This window comes from Ranitomeya variabilis, chromosome 1 (assembly GCF_051348905.1).
Source record: "Ranitomeya variabilis isolate aRanVar5 chromosome 1, aRanVar5.hap1, whole genome shotgun sequence".
Lineage (NCBI taxonomy): Eukaryota > Metazoa > Chordata > Amphibia > Anura > Dendrobatidae > Ranitomeya > Ranitomeya variabilis.
In genome coordinates, this window is record NC_135232.1 from 5,228,812 (window position 1) to 5,244,610 (window position 15,799).

The window sequence follows — 15,799 nt, forward strand, 5'->3', positions numbered from 1 at the left end:
TCCTCCATTGACTCCTCCTCATCCTCCTCACAAACTGTCCCCTGCCTACGCGTTTGTGAGGAACCACGTGGCGCTGACTGTCCAGAAGATGAAGGAAATGCTGAATCCTCATCCTCCACCTCTTCCACAACATCATCCCTTAGCGCTTGCAGTGATTTTTCAAGCAGGCAGATAAGGGGGACAGTCATGCTGACTAGTGCATCATCTGCACTCGCCATCCGCGTGGAATAATCAAAGGGACGCAAAACCTGGCAGACGTCATTCATAGTGGCCCACTCTGTGGTTGTGAAGTCTGTACGGCGCTGAGTGCGACTTCTTTGCGCCTGAAGCAGCTGGTACTCCATTACAGCTTGCTGCTGCTCACACAACCGCTCCAACATATGTAACGTGGAATTCCACCTGGTAGGTAGGTCACATATGATGCGATGTTCCGGCAGGCGGTGTCGGCGCTGCAGAGCCGCAATGCGCGCTTTTGCCGTGCTGGAACGCCGCAAGTGAGCACACTCTAGGCGGACCTTGTGCAGCAGTGCATCAAGATCCGGATAGTCCCTCAAAAAGCTCTGCACGACCAAATTGAGCACATGTGCCAGACATGGGATGTGAGTGAGGTTGCCGAGGCCCAGAGCTGCCACCAGATTTCGGCCATTATCACACACTACCATGCCTGGCTGGAGATTCGCTGGCACAAACCACACATCGCTCTCCTGCTTGATGGCATTCCAGAGCTCCTGCGCTGTGTGGCGTCGATTTCCCCAAATAAATTAATTTCAAGACGGCCTGTTGAGGTTTGGCCACGGCTGTGCTCATGTCGGTCGTAACAGGTAAACGTTCATCACGGGTCCATGTGGAGGTGGACTGTGACGGCTCCTGCAGCGATGATTCTGAGGAACTGGTGTAAGAGGAGGAGTCAATGCGTACAGAATGGATTCCTGCAATCCTTGGAGTGGGCAGGACACGTCCTGCGCCACTCGCACGATCTGTACCCGGCTCAACGACATTAACCCAATGGGCAGTGAGGGAAAGGTATCGCCCCTGTCCATGTTGACTGGTCCACGCATCGGTGGTGAGGTGGACCTTGCTACTGATGGCGTTCAGTAGCGCGTGTTTTATGTGTCCCTCCACATGCTTGTGCAGGGCAGGGACGGCTTGCCTGCTGAAGTAAAAGCGGCTGGGCACATTGTACTGTGGGACTGCCAATGACATCAAGTCACGGAAGCTGTCAGTCTCCACCAGCCTGAATGACAGCATTTCCAGTGACAGAAGTTTGGCAATGCCTGCAGTCAGAGCCTGTGCTCGTGGGTGGTTTGACGAGAAAGGCCGCCTTTTCTCCCATGCCTGTACTACCGATGGCTGTAGACTGGGCTGGGAGTGTGTGGATGACTGGGAAAGTGGTGCTGCGGGTGGAATTACAGCGGGTCTCTGGACAACAGGGCCAGAGGTTCTTCCACGGCGATCCTGGGAGGAAGCCGAACCAGCTGCGTGTGAGCTGGCGGAAGAGGCAACATGAGCTGAAGAGGTGGTAGCTGCCGCTGTTGGTTGGCCTAGCTCTTCAGTGTGTTTTTCTAACTCCGCCACGTGCCTGGTGCGCATATGTTTCCACATGTTGGAGGTATTGAGGTTGCTGACATTTTTCCCTCTTTTGACTTTTTGATGACACACCTTGCATTTGACATAGCAAATGTCATCTGCAACTGTGTCAAAAAAGGACCAGGCACTGCAAGTCTTGGGAGCGCCCTTTTTGGCTTTTGGAAGAGACATGCTCCTAACGGGTGCCAAAGCGGAGGCTGCAGGATCCGCAGTCTTCCCCCTCCCTCTCCCTCTTTGGGCCGTACGGGGAATCTCTTCCTCAGAGCTGCTCATCAGCTGATGCGGCCTGCGATGTGGTGACCGGAGCCACTGGCCCACCCGCCTCTTCAGAGGATGAGAGAAAAAGCTGTTGGGCATCACTGCACCCTGCCTCTTCTTCCATTTCTCCAATGCTGCTTGGCTGGCCCCCTGTTTCCAAGCCAAGAGATTCAGAGAACAGAAGTAGAGACGGCTCCTGTCCTGGGCTCTCTGTCTGCCTGGGCAATTTGGCAGGTGGTGAAGAGACAGATGGCTGCTCTCCAGTGCTCTGTGTCTGAGAGGATGTGGCACTAATTGAAGTTGATGCATTAGCTGCCATCCATCCGACAACGGCTTCAATTTGTTCTTCACGCAGCAGCGGTGTACGGCGCTCTGCGACAAAGCTGCGCATGAATGACTGTTCCCTGGTGAAAGTGGGTGCTGATGAGTCACCGGTGCCCGCAGCAGGCACAGAATCCCGTCCCCTCCCTGCTCCGCGCCCACGCCCACGCCCACGTGCCTTACTCACTGCCTTCTTCATCTTGGTTGACTGATAAAGATAAGCAGAAAAGTACTAACGGCTTTGTGTGCTTATTCCTGAACAACTCCTCCTAACAGGTATAAGAAACACTAATTTTCTAAAGTGTGGACTAGACTTTAATATGAGCTAATGTGGCCTACACAAATGTAAAGTGGTGTCACTGGTGTGTTTGGTGAACTTTATTATTTATTTATTTTTTTGGGGCTGAACTGACAACAGATAGAGCTGCAGTCACACGGAGACCGTGCAGACAGCCGTAAACGGCGCTGCAAGGCCCAAAAACCCTCCTCTGTGTTATCCTATGTAGTGTTTTTCCACAAATTAGCTGGAGACGGGTGGAAAGACACTAATAGGAATTTTTTGAAAAAATGTGCAGCAGCCTGCACTACTTAAAACAAAATGAAAATTGATTTTGCGGTATGACGCAGTGAAGAACCCTGAGCTGGAGACAACCAGGCTATGGCTGCTCACAGACTACAGGGCGAGCTGCAGTCACACGGAGACCGTGCAGACAGCCGTAAACGGCGCTGCAAGGCCCAAAAACCCTCCTCTACGTTATCCTATGTAGTGTTTTTCCACAAATTAGCTGGAGACGGGTGGAAAGACACTAATAGGATTTTTTGTTAAAAATTAGCAGCAGACTACACTACTTGGAAAAAAAAAAAAAAAAGAACAGTATGAGGCAATGAACCACCCTCCCTGAACTGAATACAACCAGCTATGGATGGCCTATGTGGCTGCACTCAACTAGAGAGTGGGCTGCACTCTCACACACACACACACACAGACCTTGCAGATCGCTGTGAAAACAGCGCTACAAGGCAAAAGCAAGGTGAATAGTAGGTGAACACAGCGGTTGCTAAATTAGCCTTTGGAAAGCACAAAGAAGCAAGTCGCTATCTCTAAACTGGCCCTCAGTCAGCAAACAGCGTCCTGTCACTAACTGAATTCACAGCAGAGTGATCGCAAAATGGCGCCAGCGACTTTTAAACTGCATCATGACATCATTTCAGCAGCCAATCACAGCCTTGCCAGTAGTTTCATGCCCTCCATGCTGAACAGGATGTGCCCACATTTGGAATCAGTCTCATTGGCTGAATTTGTGCATTTTGAATCTGGGAACTTTCGTTTCCGGTATCCGATACGCAGCAAGTATCGGAATCCCGGTATCGGAATTCCGATACCGCAAGTATCGGCCGATACCCGATACTTGCGGTATCGGAATGCTCAACACTAGTGATAAGCCATCACCAGTCTGACCCTCCCTCTCTTCCATGTAGGTGGCATGCCACCGCCAGTAATTGTGCCCCATTTTATGGGAGAAATGTATGTTTGTAGTGTGTTAGCCAGTGTCTAAATATGTGACTCTTCAGATTTTGTGTTATACTGATGCCCAATGAAGGGACCTGAGTACTTGAAGCTGCTATTGGTTCCCAACTTTTTAGTTAACCATTAAAAGGTATCAACCCATGAGGTATCTCAAATTGTAATATTTTTCCATTTCTTCTAGGCGCTCCCCTTGGCGGAATCGGTGGAGGAACAATCACTCGGAGCTGGCGAGGAGAGTTCTGCCGCTGGCAATTAAATCCCGGCCTGTACCACTACAAGCCAGTGACTGAGAACCAGGTGTGTAATGTTGCAGCGTGTGTACTATGCCCCATTGTGAATTATCCCGCAGTGGTTATTCAGAACCGTATGTACCGCTCTCCCTGCCCAAGGTACGACATCTGAGTGTAGTGCGCCCCTAAAGGAACACTGACTATTACAAGTTAATGCCATTATTTACTAATTTTTGAGCAATTGTCATAACAATTAATGTTGAGATAAAAGAGCAACATAAAGTCACTGTAGAGACACGGTGAATGTGCGGTTGGAAAGGTATGAGGAGATCCAGGATAGGGCGAGGTCTTTGATGCCAAAGGAGGAGAGGATCTGTAGTATGAGGCAGTGGTCAACTGTGTCGAAAGCAGAGGACAGGTCTAGAAGGAGGAGTACAGAGTATTGTCCAGTAGCTTTGGCTGTAAGTAGGTCATTAGTGATTTTGGTCAGGGCAGTCTCAGTTTAGTGATGGGGCGGAAACCAGATTGTAGATTGTCAAAGAGCAAGTTAGATGAGAGGTGGGAGTAAAGTTCAGTGTGGACGTGCTGCTCCAGGAGTTTGGAAGCGAATGGGAGCAGCGATATTGGGCGATAGCTGGACATAGCAGTTGGATCAAGGGTTGGCTTTTTAAGGATAGGTGTGATTGTGGCATGTTCGAAAGCAGAAGGGAAGGTGTCAGAAGTTAGTGATAAGTTGAAGAGGTGGGTTAGGGATGGGATAAGTGTAGTGGTGAGGTTGGGGAGGAGGTGGGATGGGATGGGGTCGAGCGCACAGGTGGTGAGGTGCGATTTGGAGAGGAGACAATTAAGCTCCCCTTCAGTGATGTTGGATAGGGAGGTTATGGGGTTTGGGCATCGGTCTGATATACAAAGGGGTTGTGGTGGTTGAACAATGAAGATTTGCCTCATTTGGTTGATCTTATTTTTAAAGTGTGTGACAAAGTCTTCAGCAGAGATGAGGGGGCAGTGGGGGGTGGAGGAGGGTGTTAAAGGCTTTGAATAACTGTTTGGGTTGTAGGATAGGGACGATACAAGGGTTGTGAAGTAGGCCTGTTTAGCAGAGGTGAGAGCAGATATAGAATACCAAAACCGATGTTTAGTAATGAACCTAATAAAATGGTACATAAAGAGTTAAATAAAGACACACACACACAAAACCTGCATTAGACGCAATATCTGTTTAATTTGAAAAAAGGGGAAAAAAATGGCATGGGCTCGCGGCCAATTTTCAAAACCAGGGAGGGAAAGCCAGCGACTGGGGGTAGATGTTTATAGCCTAGGAAGGGGGTAATACCCATGGAGCTTCCCAGGCTATTAATATCAGCTCACAGCTGTATAATTAGCCTTTACTGGCTATTAAAATAAGGGAGCCCCCCAAAAAATGACGTAGGGTCCCCCTACCATGGATATTGATGCACTTATCTGATGAGCCATTATCTCCTGTGCATCGCGGGAGGCATATAGAGCAGTATCATCTCCCGATGTCACTGTTCTACATGGGAGATCGTCGTGGGACAATCGTTATTAAATGGACTACGGCAGAAAGGTAAGTATAGTTTGGTTTATTATTTTATTTTTGTTACAGGAGGACGAGTGCGTCGGGGATTAGGTGTTTGGTGAGTTTTTCACTATTTAACACATGCATCGTCTGATGGGACTACTACTGCGCCATCATCAGCTAATGCTGTCACTGTTCTATGTGATAGCATTCATAGCCGGATGGGAGCTGTAGTCCCATCAGACAATGCCTGGCTACACAGACCCGCAAGCACACAGGGACACGCGCAGACACACACACAGACACCCGCACACATACACAGAGACACACACAGACACCCGCACATAGACACACACAGACCCGCACACACCCAGGGACACATGCAGGCACATGCACAGACAATGGGTTCAGAAACCCTTCAGATCCGCAGAAAGAATTGACATACCTCTGAAAGTAAAACGCTGCAAAATGTATTTTTTCACAGCATGTGCACACCAATTCTGAATGTCACATTGACTAACATTGCTTGTGCACATTCCTAATGATTTGATGCAATTCCGCACGTCCAAAAACGCTGCGGATCCGCATCAAAATCTGCAATGTGTGCACATAGCCTTACAGATTGTCACCCTTCCGCTGACTCGCCGAATAAGGCAGAAGGCAGCTGTGACTTCAGAGCTTCCAAGGCCGACTACCCCACCTGTAGCAAGCACAGAGAGGAGGTAACGACAAGCTGACATTCCATTGAGGTATGAGGCCAGGTGACTGGAGGGTCACAACCTGGCTTCTCAGAACATCTACATGGAGCCAGGTGATCGGTGGGTCCCATTCCGACTTTCCCAAACATATCCATAGGACTCAGGTGACTGGTGGGTCCAAATCCTAACTACCTAAAACGTATCCATGGGTTCAGTGATGAAGCAGATCTGTAGAATGTCAAATCTGTGTCCCTTGTGATGGAGCCATTATTTACCCCCTTTCTGATATCAGGTGTATATTTACGCCAATGTCGGACTCCCTCACTTTTTGATATTGGTTCCGGCGTTGAGCCCACATCTTTCCCTGGACTCGTTAGCTGTTTTGAACAGCTGACATGTGCCTGCAATAGTCACAGATTGAATCGCTATCCACCCGTGGCTATTAACCAGTTAAATGCCGCTGTCAAACGCTAAAAGCGACATTTAACAAGTGCTTCCGGTAATCGCGCTGGAAATCCGCCTACCGGTCACCAGTGTGTCGGCATGACAACCGGAAGTCTCCTGGACACATCTATTCTTGTCAGTGTCAGCTTGCTGTGAGCACCATCCAGTGGACGGCGCTCATTGCAAGTGAGTAATTCTGCTGGATAGACGTGATCTGAGCATCGCCTCTGTGTAGCAGAAGCAATCTGGTTGCTGCAGCTTCTAGTCTCCTATGGAGGCTATTGAAGCATGGCAAAAGTAATAAAAAAAGTTTTAAAAAAATGTAAAAGTTCAAATTGCCCCCTTTCGCACCATTCAAAAGAAAACAATATTAAAAAAATGACACCTACACATATTTGGTATCGCCGCATTCAGAATCACCCGATCTATCAATAAAAAAAGGATCAATCTAATTGCTAAACAGCTTAGGGAGAAAAAAAGGTAAAACTCCAGAATTACGGGGTTTTTTTTGGTCACCGCAACATTGCATTAAAATGCAACAACGGGTGATCAAAAGAACATATTACAGTGTGTTATACTCCCACCGTTGGGTGTATACCGTATTAGTGTGTATTATACTCCCACCCTTGGGTGTATACCGTATTAGTGTGTAATATACTCCACCATTGGGTGTATACCGTATTAGTGTGTGTAATACTCCCACCGTTGGGTATATACCTGTCACGATTCACACCGTGACTGTCAACAGTACGTCACGATCGGGGTGACCTTTGGCCAGCCCACGGCTATCACATGTGCAGGGGGCTTATCTTAGTTATCCCTCCACTGCTCCAATGTGATGAAAACACAAAGAAGGCTATTGACCTCTCAATTTACCGCAGGGGCTTATTTTAGTTATCCCACTGTTCTGCAATATAACACTAACTGCAGGGATTTACAGTTCCGCTTGAAAACTTGCAGCTCTCTGGCGCCCCCTTACCCTCAGGTCAGATTAGGTACTGCACCTTGGGTAATTAGTCGCCAGAAAGGCTGCCTGCTCTATTCTTGCTATTGGGCACGCTGCAGCGAGGTCGATATAACTACTCCCACTCAGGCAGGAACAATAACTATCAACGCCGCCGTCTCTACAACGACTCCCAAGAGCACAGGACAAGGTATGCCACCACCAGCTTTGATTAATGGGTCCGAAGCTAACCCAAAACAGTAGTGTAATTCCCTTCAGAAGACTTAGGGTAGGTTTTAGAGCAGGAGAACAAAGCTAGTATTTTAAATATTTTACGCCATAAAGATCAGGCAGTGTTTATAAAAAGGTATATAAAGATGTTACAATATGAGACAAAGTATGTATGTACAAAGCAATTATAAAATAACATGGATTAAAGATGAAAGATAAAACTCACATATGCTCAGATCATCTCAGGCAACCATGCTGGTAGGCGGAGCCCCAAATGTCCCAATTCATGAGATGAGACCTGCTGTAACATCTCCTCAGGCAAAACTCAATGTTGGGTGAAGTGCAGAAACTTATAACTGCAGCATTGTGACATCACCAAAGGGGTTGAGTTAACATCGCCCTTCCCTCTCCTCAGCCTTACAGTTTTTTCCAACAATTCTTATAACTCATATCTTCGCTCGAGAATCTGGCAGAGTCATAACACACATCTCATCCATCTTGCATTAAAATTAGCTCTCTATTGATACCAAATTCATCCTAGTTCCACACGGTACCGGAGAAATCCGTACTTTTTAGTCGTTGTGTTTAGCTGCTAGTGGTCACAGTGGTTGACAGATCTACTGATGGAAGTTAGCAATATATACTCCTTATTTTTCTAGCCCAAATCGGTGGCCCAATATAATATTATAGTAGAACAAAGAGCCGCATGTCTTGAAAGAGATATCAGACCAGTTTCAGCGGGAGGGAGATTTGTGCAGCTACAAGCGCAATAAAAATTCCTGACTTGGAGGAAGGGCAAAGCATAGAGGAGTAGCTTCACACACCGCAGAAGCATAGCGATAAGAGGGTCCAGAGCCCACAATATGTGTGCTAACAGGGACAACTATAAATCATATTATACATTATCTTCACACCTCCCCCTTCTGGTGTGCGCTACGGAGGCAGGACCTCTCGGTACTCCGCCATGCGCACCTCAGCAGGTTTGCCCTGGCGAGACAACCCATCCGCATTGCCATGCTCCCTGCCCATTTTGTGTTCGATAGTGAAGTCAAACTGCTGAAGGGTAAGGCTCCAGCTTAGCAACCTTCCATTGGTTCCGCACATGGCGTTTAGCCAGCGCAGAGGGTTGTGGTCGGTCACCACATTGAAGGTGCGACCATACAAGTAGGGCTGCAAGCGCTGCAGGGCCCAGACTATGGCCAGGCACTCCTTCTCGATGGTGGAGTAGGCCACTTCCCTCGGCAGAAGTTTCCGGCTCAGGTACAACGCAGGGTGCTCTTGGTCCTCCGAGTCAACCTGGCTGAGCACAGCACTGAGGCCAAACTTGCTGGCGTTGGTCTGCACCAAGAACGGTCGACTGCTTTTAATACAGGGGCATTGCACAGTGCTGTTTTAAGGAAGGCCCTCTCACGGCCGTTGGTCCAGTTGACGATGTTGGGTAGCTTCTTCCTGGTGAGATCCGTCAAGGGTTTTGCCTGGCTACTATAGTGCTGTACAAAGCGCCTATAGTACCCTGCGGTGCCCAGGAAGGACATCACCTGTTTCTTGGTCCTGGGGGTGGGCCAGTTCACGATCGCTCCCACTTTCTCAGGCTCTGGCTTTAGGGTGCCCCCACCTACCCGGTGCCCCAGGTAATAGACCTCACTCATGCCCATCTGGCACTTTTCCTACTTGATAGTCAGTCCGGCTCGGTGAATGCGCCTGAGCACCTCCTCGAGATGCTGCAGGTGTTCATCCCAGGAGGAACTGAAGATGGCAATGTCATCCAAGTACGCCACTGCGTACTTCTCCAGTCCCTGAAGCAGGAGCTTGACCATCCGCTGGAAAGTGGCAGGGGCATTCTTCATGCCGAAGGGCATGACCGTGGACTCGTACAGTCCGAAGGGTGTGATAAAGGCGGACTTCTCCTGCTCCTTGGGGCTCAGGGGAATCTGCCAGTATCCTCGACTCAGATCCATTATTGTCAGGTAGTTTGCGCCAGCTAACCTCTCAAGCAGCTCCTCGATGCGCGGCATTGGGTGCACGTCAGAGGCTATGATGGCATTGAGCCCCTTGTAGTCCACGCAGAATCGGGTGGTCCGATCCTTCTTTGGCACGAGAACTACAGGTGAGGCCCACGCACTCTTTGACCGTCGAATCACCCCCAGCTGTAACATCTCATCGGTCTCCTGGTGCATAACCTGCTGCACCTGGTCGGAGATTCGATAGGGTGTTCACCGTAGTGGGGCATGATTCCCGGTGTCCACCTCGTGGACTGCTAACTCAGTCCTTCGAACACGGCCTGGAAGGGTTCCAGCGTGGTTCGCAACTGCAACCGCTGGGGTTCAGTTAGTGAGGCGCTTACCTCCACGTCCTCAATGGACCCACCGGCCTTGGCTTGGGCCAGCATGTCCAGGAGGGTGTCTTCCTCCCCGTCTTGTGATGAGCTTTCATCATGTTGACGTGAAAGGCCTTTCGCCTACACCGAGCGTGGTCAAGCGTGACCACGTAGGTGACCGGGTTGAGCTGTTAGTGGACGACCTATGGGCCTTCCCAGGCTGCCTGAAGCTTATCCTTTGGTACGTGGACCAGCACCCACACCTTTTGATCCACGTGGTAGGTCCGCTCCCAGGCGTTCTGGTCGTACCAGTTTTTCTGGTCAGCCTGAGCCTGCGTCATGTTGTCATGCACCAACTGCGTTAAGGTCTGCATCTTGTCACGGAAGCGCATGACATACTCAACTATGGCCACTTCAGAAGGATTCGGCTCCTCTTCGCAGGATTCCCTTACTAACCCAAAGGGTCCCCGGACTCTCCTGCCGTACAGGAGCTCGAAGGGGGAGAACCCCGTCGAGGCCTACGGAATCTCTCGGTAAGCGAATAGCAGGTGTGGGAGGTACCGCTCCCAGTCGCGCCCTTGGGTCTCAACCAGCATGCGTAGCATCTGTTTGAGGGTACCATTGAAGCGCTCACACAAGCCATTGGTCTGTGGGTGATATGCACTCGATACCAGACGCTTCACCTGCATTCTCTTACAGAGAACCTCCATTAGGCGAGACATGAATTTGGTCCCTTGATCGGTAAGCATCTCCCTGGGAAATCCTACACGTGAAAAGATAGCCAACAGGGCTTCCGCCACCTTATCTGCCCTAGTTGATGACAGAGCTACTGCCTCTGGGTACCGAATAGCGTAGTCTACCACAGTAAGGATGTATTGCTTTCCAGAGCTGCTGGGGACAGCCAGCGGGCCCACAATGTCCACCGCGATCCTCTCGAAAGGCTCCTCTATCACTGCCAAAGGGATCAGGGAAGCCTTAAGAGCAGGCCCCCCCCTTCCCCACTCTTTGACAGGTGACACAGGAGCGGCAGTAGTTTTGACACATCTGTCCCCATCTTAGGCCAATAGAAGTGTTGAGACAGCCGGGCCTTAGTTTGCTGATCTCCAAGTATTCAGCGAGCAGGATCTCTTGGGCAATCCGCAACAACTCACTCCAGAATGCCTGCGGGACGACCAGCTGTCTCTCCCTCAACCACTCCTTTGCGACTTTCCGGGTACTGTCTCCCAGTACTACCTCCCTCGTTCCCAGAACACCCTCTCCTTGTAAATCACGGAGGTGGGCGTCTCGGCGAGGTACTTCAAATTCTCCAGGCTCGCATCTGTGTGCAGAGAGGCCTGAAACGCCTGGCTATGGGAAGCCAGAAGCGATGTCAGGGTCCCTTCCCCACGGGAACCCTCTGGGACCTGCTCTGGGTCCATCTCTGGTTCAGTCACAACGATGACTGAGGAGGGTCCGGAAGGCAGACCGTTATCTGCGTTCCGGGCACTCTGACTGCGGATGACAGCAGGTACGCAGGCTGTCTACCCGGGGATTTCCATAGACCCATCAGCCGACGCTGCTATGGGTACTACCTCCCCATCCACCTCCATTACCTCAGGAGCAGTGCTACTTATGGGCCAGTTACCTTCCTCAGTGGCACTGGTCAATTGCATGGCCTCACCTTCCTCACGGTTCCCATGCATCTCCCCATTTCCTGTAGCTACGACACTTGCCCCTTCTAGGGGTTCCTCAGCCGTCTCACTCCGCAGAGCGAAGGGGCTGAGCATTCCTGTACCTATGGACACATCAACTTTTGCGTAAAAATGGTTATCGGGTTCAGTTGGCACATTTACATTTTCATCACCAATCCTAGGGAAAAAATTGTTATCAGATGCATCATTACTGGATAAAGCATGGTCAGGTAACACATGCGATTTCCCATCATCATCATCATCAGGGTTATCGTTACCCTTATTAGCATATTGGGGAGGGGTGTCAGGAACGTAGTATGCAACCATACTCCCCAAATCAGTGCCCAACAAAACATCAGTGGGCAAATTATCAGACAGCCCCACTTCCTTCACCCTGCTCCCAGCACCCCAATCAATATAAACCCAGGCCATTGGCAAGGGACAGCTGATGCCCCCAATCCCGGTGACAGGGTTTCCCCAGAATGATCTCTTCAGGGGCCGCCAGTTCGGGTCGGATGAGGGTCCGTTCAGCCCCGGTGTCCTTGAGGCCTGTAGCAATATGACCCCCTACGGTGACGTGCTGCACGCTGTCACACACCCTCCCAGCCACCCCACCCACCAAAATAACTGCTGCATTAGGCCTTGGGGCCTTGGCTGGGGGTTTCTTCTGCTTGTCTGGACAGTGGGGGCTGATATGGCCAGTTCCTTTGCAAACAAAACACTGGCGGTCGGTGGTAGGTCTGTTGCTGTTGACAACAGGGACAGGACCTGTGTTGTATTGGCTGGCAGGGGCACTGGCGTTGGTTGCAGGTTTATCCCCTCTCCAGCTGGTGGTGACTGGCTTCCGCACTTCCGATCTACGGTTAGCCTCATTGGCATCGGCAATCTGTGCTGCTTTCGTCACGTCTTTGGGTTCTCTGTCCATAACGAACTGTTGCACCTTAGCTGGGTAAAGATGTAAGAACTGGTCTTTGATCATCAGGTCTCGCAGCTGTGCAAAGGTGGTCACTTACAGTCCTTGGGTTCACTGGTCAAATTGGATCCCGAGTCCATGCACCACATCGCTGTAACTGTGGGCCACGTTGGAGGTTCTGGAACTTTCTACGGTAAACCTCGCGTGTAAGCTGGTCCTTTATCAGGGCCTGCTTGATGGCCTCGTAGTCACCATCTTGTTCTGGCGGAAGCGAAGCAAACGCCTCCAGAGCTTTGCCTTTTAGCCCTGGGCCAGGTATTGTGCCCATTAGTCCCCAGGCAGCTGGTACTGTCTGCACGCCTTCTCAAAGGCCCGTAGAGAAGTATCCAAGTCCCCGTCCTTTTCCATCACAGGAAAGTGCTCTGGCCGGGGATTTGGTATCTGGGCGCTGTTGGGCTCACGGCTCCGGGAGATGGAGGGTATCCCCCCCCCCCCTGCCGGACCATCTCCAGTTCGTGGACTCGCTGGGCTTGGCGCTCGCTGAGCCTCCCACTCGGCTCGCTGAGCCTCTCGCTTGGCTCTCTCCGCCTCTTGGAATTGCAGGACCTGCTGCAGACGTCTGTCGTCCGTGGAGCATTGTTGCAGAGCCAGTTGCAGGTGGAGGTCCGCACTTCCCTGGTTGCATGTAGGGCCGGCATTCAGTGGTTGAACCTCTGCGGCACCATCATATTCACAGGTGCTAGCATCTGCAGCCACTGGGCCAGTTGGTCTTTGGTTTTGCCTGCAAAGTCAATCTGCTGTGACATGCACAAGGCCATAAGAGTATCCTTGGACTGCTTCTTATAAAAGGTTTCTCCCAGCACAACCATTGTTGCCAAATAAAAGATAGGAAAGAAAAACAAAGAGAAGGGAAGTGATAATTACCAGTACACACAATTGTCTCAGGACTAATAAAAACTGAGTTCGTTCTCCTTATTTGCGCAGAGTCCTTGCAAGAAATTTTCAAGTTTTTAGTGAGAGGAATGATTGCTCAAACCAGATCACTAATGCTCTCTGATCCCACCGCGCTGCCACCAATATGTCACGATTCACACCGTGATTGTCAACAGTACGTCACAATCGGGATGACCTTTGGCCAGCCCACGGCTATCACATGTGCAGGGGGCTTATCTTAGTTATCCCTCCACTGCTCCAATGTGATGAAAACACAAACAAGGCTATTGACCTCTCAGTTTACCACAAGGGCTTGTTTTAGTTATCCCACTGCTCTGCAATATAACACTAAGGGTACCGTCACACAGTGCCATTTTCATCGCTACGACGGCACGATTCGTGACGTTGCAGCGTCGTATAAGTATCGCTCCAGCGTCGTATACTGCGGTCACACGTTGCAATACACGGCGCTGGAGCGATAATTTCATGACGTATTTGCGATGTAGAAGCCGTTGGTTACTGTGCGCACATCGTATACAACCTGTGTCACACAATGCAATCATGCCGCCACAGAAGGACACTAGACGACGAAAGAAAGTTTCAAACGATCTGCTACGACGTACGATTCTCAGCGGGGATCCGGATCGCAGTAGCGTGTCAGACACAGCGATATCGTAAATGCATCGCTGGAACGTCACGAATCGTGCCGTCGTAGCGATCAAAATTGCACTGTGTGACGGTACCCTAACAGCAGGGATTTATGTATATCCCGCTTTACAGTTTCGCTTGAAAACTTGCATCTCTCTGGCGCCCCCCTTACCCTCAGGTCAGATTAGGGACTGCACCTAGGGTAATTAGTCACCAGAAAGGCTGCCTGCTCTGTACTGGCTGTTGGGCACGCTGCAGCTAGGGTGATGTAACTACTCCCACTCAGGCAGGGACAATAATTATCAACGCCGCCGTCGCTACAACGACCCCCAAGAGCGCAGGACAAGGTATGCCGCCACCAGCTTCGATTAACGGGTCCGAAGCTAACCCATAACAGTAGCGTAATTCCCTTCAGAAGACTTGGGGTACGTTTTAGAGCAGGAGAACGAAGGTAGTATTTTAAATATTTTACTCCATAAGGATCAGGCAGTGTTTATAAAAAGGTATATAAAGATGTTACAATATGAGACAAAGTATGTACAAAGCAATTATAAAATAACATGGATTAACCCCTTAACGACCTTTGACGCATACGCTGCGTCATGAAAGTCGGTGCCAAAACGACCTATGACGCAGCGTATGCGTCATGGAATGATCGCGTCCCTGCAGATCGGGTGAAGGGGTTAACTCCTATTTTACCCGATCTGCAGGGAGAGGGGGAGTGGTGCTTCAGCCCAGGGGGGGTGGCTTCACCCCCCCGTGGCTACGATCGCTCTGATTGGCTGTTGAAAGTGAAACTGCCAATCAGAGCGATTAGTAATATTTCACCTAAAATACTGGTGAAATATTACAATCCAGCCATGGCCGATGCTGCAATAACATCGGCCATGGCTGGAAATACTAAAGTGCCCCCCCCCACACCCACCGATCGCCCCCCCAGTGCTCCGTTAGTCCTCCGGTCCCCTCCGTCCGCCTGCCGGCTCCCCCGTCCTGCTGTCCGCTCCCTCCTTGCTCAGATCCCCCCCCCCTGTGCTCCGATCACCCCCCCTGTGCTCCGATCCACCCCCCCACCACCCCTTCATACTTACCGATCCTCCCGGTGTCCGGCCGTCTCCTCCCTGGGCGCCGCCATCTTGGAAAATGGCGGGCGCATGCTCAGTGCGCCCGCCGAATCTGCCAGTCGGCAGATTCCTTACAGGTACATTTTGATCGCTGTGGTAGGTTCTATCACAGCGATCAAAATAAAAAAAATAATAAATAACCCCCCCCCCCCTTTATCACCCCCATAGGGACAATAATAAAATAAAGAATTTTTTTTTTTTTTTTTTTCCACTAGGGTTAGGGTTAGAACTAGGGTTAGAACTAGGGGTAGGGTTAGGGGTAGGGTTAGGGTTACGGGTAGGGTTAGGGGTAGGGTTATGGCATGTGCACACAGAGCGGATCGGCCGCGGATCCGCAGCGGATCGGCCGCGGATCCGCAGCGGATCGGCAGCGGATTGGCAGCGGATTGGCCGCGGATCCGCAGCGGATTGGCAGCGGAT

The 15,799-nt window shown here is 50.6% G+C and overlaps 1 protein-coding gene across 2 annotated transcripts in view; it reads left to right on the forward strand.

Annotated features, from left to right (window-relative positions):
• Window positions 1–15,799, forward strand: part of GBA2 (glucosylceramidase beta 2) — a 166,040-nt gene that overhangs the window by 97,937 nt on the left and 52,304 nt on the right. For both annotated transcript variants that reach the window (XM_077281277.1, XM_077281278.1), the window contains exon 5: window positions 3,876–3,991. In XM_077281277.1, coding sequence (XP_077137392.1) covers window positions 3,876–3,991 — 116 coding nt within the window. The remainder of the gene's footprint in view (window positions 1–3,875; window positions 3,992–15,799) is intronic.